At 38.9% G+C, this 10,739-nt stretch overlaps 1 protein-coding gene across 1 annotated transcript in view; it reads right to left on the minus strand.

Moving 5' to 3' along the window:
- Window positions 1-5,995, minus strand: part of SCIN (scinderin) — a 45,569-nt gene extending 39,574 nt beyond the window's left edge. Inside the window, exon 1 of the mRNA XM_083377962.1 lies at window positions 5,658-5,995. Within this exon, the coding sequence (XP_083234088.1) occupies window positions 5,658-5,859 (202 nt within the window). The 5' untranslated portion in view covers window positions 5,860-5,995. The remainder of the gene's footprint in view (window positions 1-5,657) is intronic.
- Window positions 5,996-10,739: the final 4,744 nt, after the last annotated feature.

Consider the following 10,739-nt stretch of genomic DNA (forward strand, 5'->3'; position numbering starts at 1 on the left):
ACATAGAATGAAGGCTACTGCTAAGCTTGTAAGCCGTCCTGAGTCTTCGGAGAAGGGCGGGATATAAATGTAATTAAAAATAAAAAAAAATAGTCCAGGATGCTGCAGATTCTGAATAATCACCCTGACTAGAAAACAATGATCCATCTTATGTGAATTTCTCTAAATTTTCTTTAAAAAAAAATTAAATTAGTGGCTATCATCACCTCACCTCAAAACACGATATCAAAGCAACTTCTTGTGTAAAAAATATTTGCTTGCTTTTGATCCTGAAATAGTGACTGTAGATCTCGCTAAGGAATTCTAGAAAGTTCAAATCAGAGAAGAACTGATAAAAAGCTCTACTCTTCAAAGAGCAGAAGGTCTATCATATAGAATAGGATATAGTATATTTTATGGTGAGCTACAAGACACAATGTCAAGCAATAACATAACAGAGTCACTTGAAAAGCCCATATGTCGGAAACTTGACACACGACTAGACTTGTGGATTTAAGTTGTAAGACAGTATTAGGAAAAATATCCTGGTGATATGACAATGAATTCAGTGACAGGTGTGCATTTTTTCCTTATTAAAAATCTAAGCAACAAAAGCATTTGAGAAACCTTATAATGAAGAACAAGTTTAATCAAACATGAACACATTTTATTAGGTATATTATTGTTTTTCCTGAAAAAAGTATCCCACTAGACATGTTGCTGACTGATTTTTGGCTTTCTCCTTAGTTACAGATGTATTTTCAACTCTCTAGAGATAATTCTTCACTTACAACTATAATTGAGCCTGGGATTACAGTCATAAATCATTATGATTATAAATTGAGGCATCATCTATCAGAACCAATTTTTCAGCATTTTTTTTGTGATGGTCCTTAAGGAAATCCATTTTATTCAATGGGTATTTTGGGTCAGATATTGGCAAAAAAAATGTCAAAGATTGTGCTCATGTGATCACAGGATGCTGCAAATGGCCATAAAGGTGAGTTGGTTGCCAAGCAGCCAAAATATGATCACATAACCATGGGAAGGTGGGCCATTGTATGATAAGTATCTTTTGGGAGTCCATTGAAACTTTGAAAGTTATTAAGCAACTGGTTGTAAGTCAAAGACTACTTGTACTCCCAGTGTTTTGTATATTCCTTCATTTATTTTTTAAATAATTAAATCCATGTAATTTCATTATTATTATTATTTTGTATAGACACTGTTTAGTTAAGTATTTTTCCCTTTGGTTTTGCAAATAAAAGAAATTGCATCTGTTGGGGATGCTCATCTCCAAAAATTGCTTTAGTTCTGCATATCCAGATTAAGCTGAATGTTTGTCTTCACAGCAAAGACATCAACAATGTCATCTTTCAGATTAGGATCAGGAAATTTCACTTTTTTTAACTAAGCTTATTTTTTTTAATGGGAACTTGTTGTTGTTGTTAGTTGTGAAGTCGTGTCTGACCCATCGCGACCCTATGGACAATGTTCCTCCAGGCCTTCCTGTCCTCTACCATCTTCTGGAGTCCATCTAAGCTCACGCCTACTGCTTCAGTGACTCCATCCAGCCACCTCATTCTCTGTCATCCCCTTCTTCTCTTGCCCTCCATCTTTCCCAGCATGAGGCTCTTCTCCAGTGAGTCCTTCCTTCTCATTAGGTGGCCAAAGTATTTGAGTTTTAGCTTCAGGATCTGGCCTTCTAAAGAGCAGTCAGGATTGATCTCCTCTAGGACTGACCGGTTTGATCGCCTTGCAGTCCAAGGGACTCGCAGGAGTCTTCTCCAGCACCCTAGTTCAAAGGCTTCAATTCTTTGGCGCTCAGCCTTTCTTATGGTCCAACTTTCACTGCCATACATTGCAACTGGGAAGACCATAGCCTTGACTATATGCACTTTTGTTGACAGGGTGATGTCTCTGCTTTTTAGTGTGCTGTCTAGATTTGCCATGGCTTTCTTCCCCAGGAGCAAGCGTCTTTTAATTTCTTGGCTACAGTCCCCGTCTGCAGTGATCTTGGAGCCCAGGAAAATAATAATGGGAACTACCAAGAAGCATTTAACCAAACAAAAGGTTCAGGAAGTCATCTGCAATGGATTTCTTTTTTATTTATTAATCTATCTAAGCCTGGTTTTGTTCCAGTGGCTTTCACTGCTCCTTCTTTTTTGACATCATCCAAGCTAAGTAGATTTCTACTATTCATCAGATCAAAATACTGTAATGAGTTCCATTTCTCCTAAATATACAGAAATTAAACAGTCTTCCTTTCTCATTGAACCAAATAGAAAATTGATTAATTTAATATGTTAACAGGTCAATGAATAAACATTAGAGACTCCCTCACTTTACAAATTAGACCCAGCTCACGCCATCATGCCAAACCATAAGGACTGTATCTGAACTGGTAAATTAATGTTTGCAATCAGAAAATGGTTAGTGAGATTAGTGAGGCTGCCACTCATATGCTCACTTTGGTTAGGTACAACATTATCAATTCATAATTATTTTTACTGTTTTGTGAAGCTGTTGTACAAACCTATGCAGCAAACTAAGAGAAGTGAATAATGGAACAGACATGCTGCTTTAAAACTAGCTTGATTTCATTTCTAAAATAATAAAAAAATCTATGGTTTGATGTAATGGTAACTGAGTAATGTATCCCATTTGATATCTATTTTATGGAATAATAATTTGTTGATAAATCATTTATCAGTAGCAAATTATTGCTCTTGTCTTCCAAACTAGGATTACAAGTCTGAATTTTGCTTTATAGCTATACTATTTCTGTAACTGAAATGTCCAAATTCTGTTTTCTTAGAAACTATTTTCCTTTGAAAGTTGAATTCTAGCCACTTCCATGAACTGAACACCAATTTTTGTGAAACTTGCACTCCCATGTGAATGCAAGATTATCCAGCCAAATCTAATTCAAAGCACATCTAGATAATTCACCTTTACCTCAGAAGCATTAGCAAAATAGTTTCATATATTTAAGCATTAATCATTTTCCATCACATGCAGAAAACACTGATATTGAATGTTGAAAAAAGTTGATTAAATCTTTTAGATAAATCAAGAAACATACTTTTATATTACATAACACTGTAACTGTAGCTGAATATTTAAAAGAAAAAGGTAAGACCTTCAGCTGAAGAGTTTTTCTTTCATACGTGAATACATGAAAAAGTACACAAAATTGAGCCAGGGGGAAAAAAAGGCCAGGCCATAAGCTGCTTAAATATCTCAGCTATAAATTACAGAGGATATTTACATGCCATTGTATTTACAATAGCAAAACCTGACAGTAAAAATGTGGAATACCGGAGTTTGCCAATATTCTCCACTGCTTTCAAGTTTCTTTGCATGTTCTGATTTGAATAGGGGAATCCTGAGAAATGGGCTATTTTTCTTTGCTCTGTCCTCACATCTTCACCCAGAAATAATTATTTCTACTAAACATAATCCAAATTACACAGATGCACTGTTATCTGATGAATTAGAAAATGCTGTATGTGTATGTAAGACAAGCAAAAGTTATTGCTTTATTGAATGGACAAAAGTGAGAGAGTTGATAAACAAGAAAACCTATCAGAATAATCCAAAGAAAACTGAAGTAACCATTGTCTTAAGTCAGATACAGAGGATTATCTAGGAAATCCTGCCATGCCTACTAAAAGTTAATAACCTCACTATACATAATTATACAAATGACAAGTTCCAGAACCACAGAAATCCAATTTCAGAAAAAGAAGGTGGCATTTGCTCTACCAGATAGATTACGGTGGTACTTTGAAAATATAATGGCTTTATTTTGACAAGACATTCTTTTCTGTATTTTGTATAAGAAATGGAATTCACCCTGCTGGAATTTGTCTTTCAAAAGACACCAAGTTTTTTCACACATTTGACAAATGCATCCCAACATAATGTAGAATATTATTAAAATAATTTGACAAAGACAATAAACAGCATAGATTAAAAAGCATCGAACCATTTACTCAACACTCAATGTCTTTAAAATGTGCCTAAAATACATTTAATACCTTAAAATCTTCATTTTCTAGTTTGATACAACTGGAGCAAATTGCCACTGCAGTTTACATCATGTGCTTCGTTAGTATTATTATGGAAATCATACCATTTGCATCAGTTATGTCATTTAAATAATGGCATCAGTATGCAAATCACATAAAGTGCTGCAAATGATGAAATTTTCTTCAATTGCATAATGAAGCCATCATGTAAATCAAGTAAATTGTGATGTACTGTAAATATTCTCTCTTACCGACTGGTCCACTAAATCTAGAGATACCTTATCTTGCTAACTGGTCTCCCTTAAGTAGGAACCTCACAAATTCCAGGTCACAGTATGACTGCAGATGCCATTACAGAGAAGGTGCTACAAGTAACTTACTTGATGACACTCTTAAAAGTCTTCATTAATGCAAGAGGACTGCTCAGAACAGAACAGATGGACTGTGGACTCAAATGGGAAAAGCAAAACTTGGAACCTGATCATGAGCTAATTGACTGCAAATGCAGTTGCTTTAGTAGAGGTGCAATCTTGCCAAGGCCAGGTACTTTATTCAGAAATAGTTTCATTATGAGAATATCATTATACATTTGTAGATATTTCATATACCACTAGAATCACCATTAGTGCACATGTACATTATGCAAGTACAAAATAATTGAATTTCTATCCCTAGTGTTTACAATCTAGTCCAAACTTTCTCAACTTGTTATGTTGCAACACAATTCCCAGAACTCACAGCCAATAGTTTTGTTATGAATTATAAAAGCCACAGTTGGAACACAACACATCTGGAGAATTCTAAACTGGGAAAGGCTGCACTAGATTACTCCCTCTTTTTGTAACATTTTTAATGTAACTTTTGTTCTCCAGAATCAACTTTGCTATGCATGCCTATGCCATCAAATCGAACTGTAACAACAGTCTTTGCTATACATACTGCAAGGAGATGCAGTAACTAAACTGTATCAGCTGAGTGAAGTTGGATAACATTTGGATAGCAAACTTGAAATGTGCTGTAGCCATACAACATCTGGAGAGCAACAGAGAGAAATAATTTGTGAGCTGAGTACTTTCAACAGAGAGACTTATTCATGCATTCCTAAACTGGCTGCTAAGTCCAGTTTGAGCTCTTTGTGTTCTGTTCAGCTAAAAGCTGAAAGATTTCATTTTAGTTCTCTAACTCCACCGGGAACAATAGCTGCTTTTGCAGCAAATATGTTCCTCCTAATAGAGTTCAACTTCAATCATCAAAGATAGTCAGTTCAACCAGGGTTTCCTCAAGCATGTTTCGGATACTGCAAGTTTCCAGATATCTTGGACTATAATAACCCTTCCCCAACTAATGAATAAGAGCTGTGTTGGACGCTCTTAAACTCAGCTCCTCTTCCTGCACTTGTTGGATTATTGCACTTACCTTCTCCTTTCAGCCCCATATCTCTGCAATGAAAGCTACTCTGCTCATCCCTACCAAGCACAGACTACGGCCAGAGTTGATCGAATACGATGGTAAATGTTCTTTGATCCCTCTGGCAGCTCTAATTTCAGGAAAGCTTCTTTAAGTTTATTTTAGTAAGATTTTAGCTAAGCGTTGGTTTTTGCCCCATCAATTGCTCCCATCCCAGCGGGTGGCCCAGCGCCCTACCTAGCCAATAGTGCAGATTGTAGAAGGTGGTGTTGCTCTTCTTGAAGGTGTGCAGCACCAGGTAGGCGTCGCCCACGTAGAAATCGCCGTACAAAGGTTCGGGCACCGGCACCAGTTCCATCTTCTCTATCCGCCAGATCTGCAGCCCGACCTTCTGGCCTGCCCGGGCAAACTCTTTGTGATAAAGCTCTGGCGGAGCCATCTCGCTGCTGCTTCTGCTTCAAGCGGTCAAACCAAGCAGACCAGCCAAAGTCTTCACTTAAATCTGTTGCACGTCTCAACTACTGAGCTTTATCTGCGAAGAGCAAAGCAGCTCTCTCCGCTTTATAAACTTTAGTCTGCCCGGGCCCTCTAGCGCCCCGGGAAAGGGAGCGGTCCCAATAGGCGGGTCTTGTTTACACTCTCTTACCAGCCCTCCAGCTCAGAAAACGGACGCCTCGCTAAGCTCGGAAGAGCACCTGGGCTGGCGAGGGAGGAGAACCGCCTTGCCTTGACGCTCCACTGGGAACAGGGAAGCGCACAGACCGCGGCTCCGATCGGCTGAAAGGCAACTTGTCTCAGGGAACAGCGAGCTCGTTCAGGAGGAGCCAGCAGGAAGCCTCGAGGCGGCCAAAGGACTGCGAAACTTGCTTTTTCTTCCAGCAGCCTTATATCCTCTCCATAAATTTATTTATAGCGCAAAGATCCAGCTAATGCCTTTTTCAAACAAATAGATAAAAATAAAGAAAGTAATACTGCCGTTTTTATTTTTACCTTTTTATATGTATCATTGTGAGAGACGTAAAGTTATCTAGCTAAGCCGTGAACGGGATTGGAGGGAAGGGGGAGAGGAAAGGTTACATTGGTGGTACGAATCCAGAGTTAGCAAACCACAATTAGTAACATAACTGTTTTACAGCCAACGCTGATGGTTTATTTAAGAATATGGTTTCATAAACACTATGTGAATGCAGCTTCACACATACCATTCTCTAATACAGACATGTCAAACACAAGGGGGGGGGCTGGATCCCACCCGCGAAGTAGTTTCATGTGGCCCGCGAAGCCATCCTGGAAACAGTGAGGAAACGGCCCCCACTGCCTTGGCCCTGGCCCAGAGACCCTCCTTCTGCCAGAGACCCTCAGATCTGTTCTGCTCCTGCCTGGGTCCCCACAAGCACCCTTGATGCAAACGATGTAGAGATGGCCATGCCCACCCAGTAGGCCATACGCACTTTAGCCACACCCACCCAGTAGGCCACGCCTATACTGGCTATACCCACCCGGCCCCCTGAGGGCAACCGCAATGCTGATGCGGCCCTCAATGAAATTGAGTTTGATATCCCTGTTCTAATAAATTCTTCATTGAACTGGTAGAGCGCAGAGGTCAGGAGACGTATGCCAATTAAAATTGGAACAAAAATATTCATAATTTGATAGAGAGGTTGCAATGAAGTAGGATTAGGAGCCCAATACCCACTTTGTGAAGCAGGCAAGCAGTGCATAAGAAGCAGCGTGGAAGAGGGCAGTTCTGGGTGGCAATTCCAGCCAGGTTTTGCTGCATTGTAGAGATAACATGACTCTAGTTAACTGTTTCCCAGACTTGTTTAAGATGAGTGGACTTCAACTTCCAGAATTTCTTCATTTTAGGAACCTAGAGTAGAGACTTAGCTAAGATTTAAGAGATTTACTAGAAACTCACACAATACAATTGGCTGTAATTTAGAAATTAGTATAAAGTGTGTATATATATATATATATTCTGCCAACCTAGCAGTTCGAAAGCATGTAAAAATGCAAGTAGAAAAATAGGGACCAGTACAGTGGGAAGGTAACAGCGTTCCTTTGCGCATGCCACAAATGGGGCTGTGAGCATGCACACTCTGCAAATGGGGCTGCTAGTGCCACAGCAAGGCTAGCGGTGCAATGGGGTGTGAGCATACACACATGCATGTGTGCACTGGCCAGCCACTCACAGGGCCTGGTGGCCAAGAGGCCACAGCCCGGTAGTGGGCCACAGACAGTAGGTTGGGGACCTCTGTCTTAACCACTATACCAAATTGGCTCTCTCACCCCCCCACCTCCTCCCCCCCTCTCTCTGTTCATTTCTATCAGTTTAAGGAAACAGCAGCATTGTTTTTCAGCAGAAAATAGGGTAAAGACAGGAAATCATAGACCGGAACTAGAACCCACAGTGCTTTGGTTAGCGTGAGATCTGATGTGAAGATAAAATACCTAAAACAGTTCTCACACCATGAAGAAAACAATGTGGTCAGATATGGTCTGCATACAGTTATGCTTTCCTGATAGTTCTATCTCAGAAAGAATTTTCTGAAGCTCTGAAAGAAAGGCCTGCCCCACGTATGCAAAAAAAGTGGCTGAATCTAATCTAAATATTTTTTGTGAGAAAAAAAACTGATTGGAAATTGAAAATCAAATTAGACAAATAATTGTACTTTATCAATCTTCTAGCTGTCTTGGTCCTGCATGAATGGTTGCAGGAACGAATGAAAATGTTTTCACCTATTATAATCATTACTATTTAGAGCAGACATGTCAAACACAAGGCCTGGGGGCCGGATCCGGCCTGCAAAGTGGTTTCATGTGGCCCACGAAGCCATCCTGGAAACAGTGAGGGAACGGCCCCCACTGCTTTGGCCCTGGCCCAGAGACCCTCCTTTTGCCAGAGACCCTCAGATCTGTCGCACTCCTGCCCGGGCCCCCACAGGCACCCTTGATGCGAACGATGTAGAGCTAGCCATGCCCACCCAGTAGGCCATACACACTCTAGCCACGCCCACCCAGTAGGCCACGCCCACCCTGGCCATACCCACCTGGCCCCTTGAGGGCAACCACAATGCTGATGTGGCCCTCAATGAAATTGAGTTTGACACCCTTGATTTAGAGTATCTTGTCTTGTACATCAGCTGCCCTGTGGAACAGCATTTTCGAAAAATCTGGATGTCTCAGATCATTTTGGCTTTTTGTAAGGCACCTGACTGGTCCCCAGAGTTTGAGGCCAGGAGATTAAATGAGCACTGTTGGCTGATCTGTCTGGTTTCAGTCCTTAGATTAGAACTGGAATGTTTTTAGATTCAGATTTTCATGTTTATCCGCTTGGTTTGGGTTTCTGCAGTATTTATGCTGTGTTATGTTTCAGATTTAATCCTTGTTTGTTGCCTAGAGTTACTGTTTTGTGACTCTTAAATAAATATTCAGATTACTCAGGAGATATTAATCTTCCTTAAACAACTGTCTTTCTGGTTGTTGGGGGTTTGTTTTTTAATAATTCACCTTTTTAGTACTATTTTATTTTTTCTTTTGACTTCAAATAGCAAACTATTTTGAAATTTTGGAAAGATAGCAAATAAATGTTTCAGATACACAGGCTATATTTTGCCACTTCATACAAACTTTTCTATAAATTTCTTCTGAATGCATATTTGATATGCAAATTTCTATCAAGTGAAAAATAAAAATAAAAATAAAAATAAAGCTCTATATCCATTCTACATTACACATAGAGAGAACCAATTTGATCTAATGGTTAAGGCACCAATTTAGAATGCAGGAAACTATGAGTTAAAATTCCACCTTAGCCATGAAAGCCAGCCAAGTGAGTTTAGGCTAGTCTTTGTCTCTCAGCCCAAGCCATCTCACAGGGTTGTTGTGAGGAGAAAAGGAGGAGGGGAGGATGGTATGCTAGATACGTTCACCACCCTGACATGGTGATGGTGGTTAGATATTTGTAAGATCTAAAAATCTCTCTCAGTTACTGGCAATGCAATTTTTTGTCTCAATACCCCTTTATATATGGGATATAACGCTTCTAACAATTTTTTTCACCTGACAAAAATTTGCATTACCAGTAATTGAGAGAGATTTTTAGGTCTTGAGGAGAAACTATATTTTAATTAGGCCATCTATCACTGATTTCACCACTTACATTCTGTATGTTTCCTACTTTCTTACTTAGAAAGTACGCCTTGGGGAGAACATTAGGTATGATTGCTTATATACATATATGAAAAACAAGTGGATTAAAAAATTAAACAGTATGTACCAAATATTAAATTAGATGCATATTTAGGCTAAGATTCTATTTTCCCTTTAGCTTTATATTTGAATTTGGAAAGGCTTTTAGCTCACAACTTTTGCCTTTTTAATGCATTTTTCTAAGTTCTTTTAATTGAATTGCAGGCCAAATGTTCTTCAGTTTAGTTTTGGAAATTCCATTGCAGGCTTCAGAGCACTTTAAAAAAGCTATTGGGCACTGGCTGATTAATTTTATCTAAAAGTTACTCTTATTAGAAAGGTGTAGAGATAATTATGTATTTGTTTCCTGTTTCTAACAGGAAAACGAATTTATGTGGGTGGGTGGGTGGGTGGGTTTGTATGCAATAATTCTAATTTAATTTACTTATCATTTATTCTACAAAATTTTTAGATCATTTACTAAAATGATTCTGGATAGATATATGATAAAATGTGATAAATAAAAGCATATTTGCATAAACAATTATTAGCCCTTTAAAAATCAACTTAAAAAGCATGGACACTCAAACAATTCTCTAGGCACCATCAAGTTCTGTTGCTTATTTTATTATCTTATTTTCAGAAATTTTTATGGTGGTGTATTGGTTACTGTTGCTACTGTTTCTGTTTCACATCTTTCCATCAGTTCTTGGATGTCCTGTGCTTCCTCAGTAGAAAATAGCCATATCAATTTCCAATTTTCCTTGGGAATTAATTGAAGCATGGAAAGGTAAATCAGCCGGGCAAATAACTGTACAATAAAATTATGCATTTAGTCATCCCCTTCTGAGTAGCCATGCAAATTTCACTTTATTTTCTTCTCCTACAGAAGAACTTTGAAAGCATTTTTTTCTCCATCATTCAGAAAATGGTTGGAAAATTCAGGTTTTGAGGTTGTTGTTTTTTTGTTGTTGTTAGTTGCGAATTCGTGTCCGACCCATCGCAACCCTATGGACAACGTTCCTCCAGGCCTTCCTGTCCTCTACCATCTTCTGGAGTTCATTTAAGCTCACACCTACTGCTTCAGTGACTCCATCCAGCCACCTCATTCTCTGTCGTCCCCTTCTT

This window comes from Vipera ursinii (genome assembly GCF_947247035.1).
Source record: "Vipera ursinii genome assembly, chromosome: Z".
NCBI lineage: Eukaryota > Metazoa > Chordata > Lepidosauria > Squamata > Viperidae > Vipera > Vipera ursinii.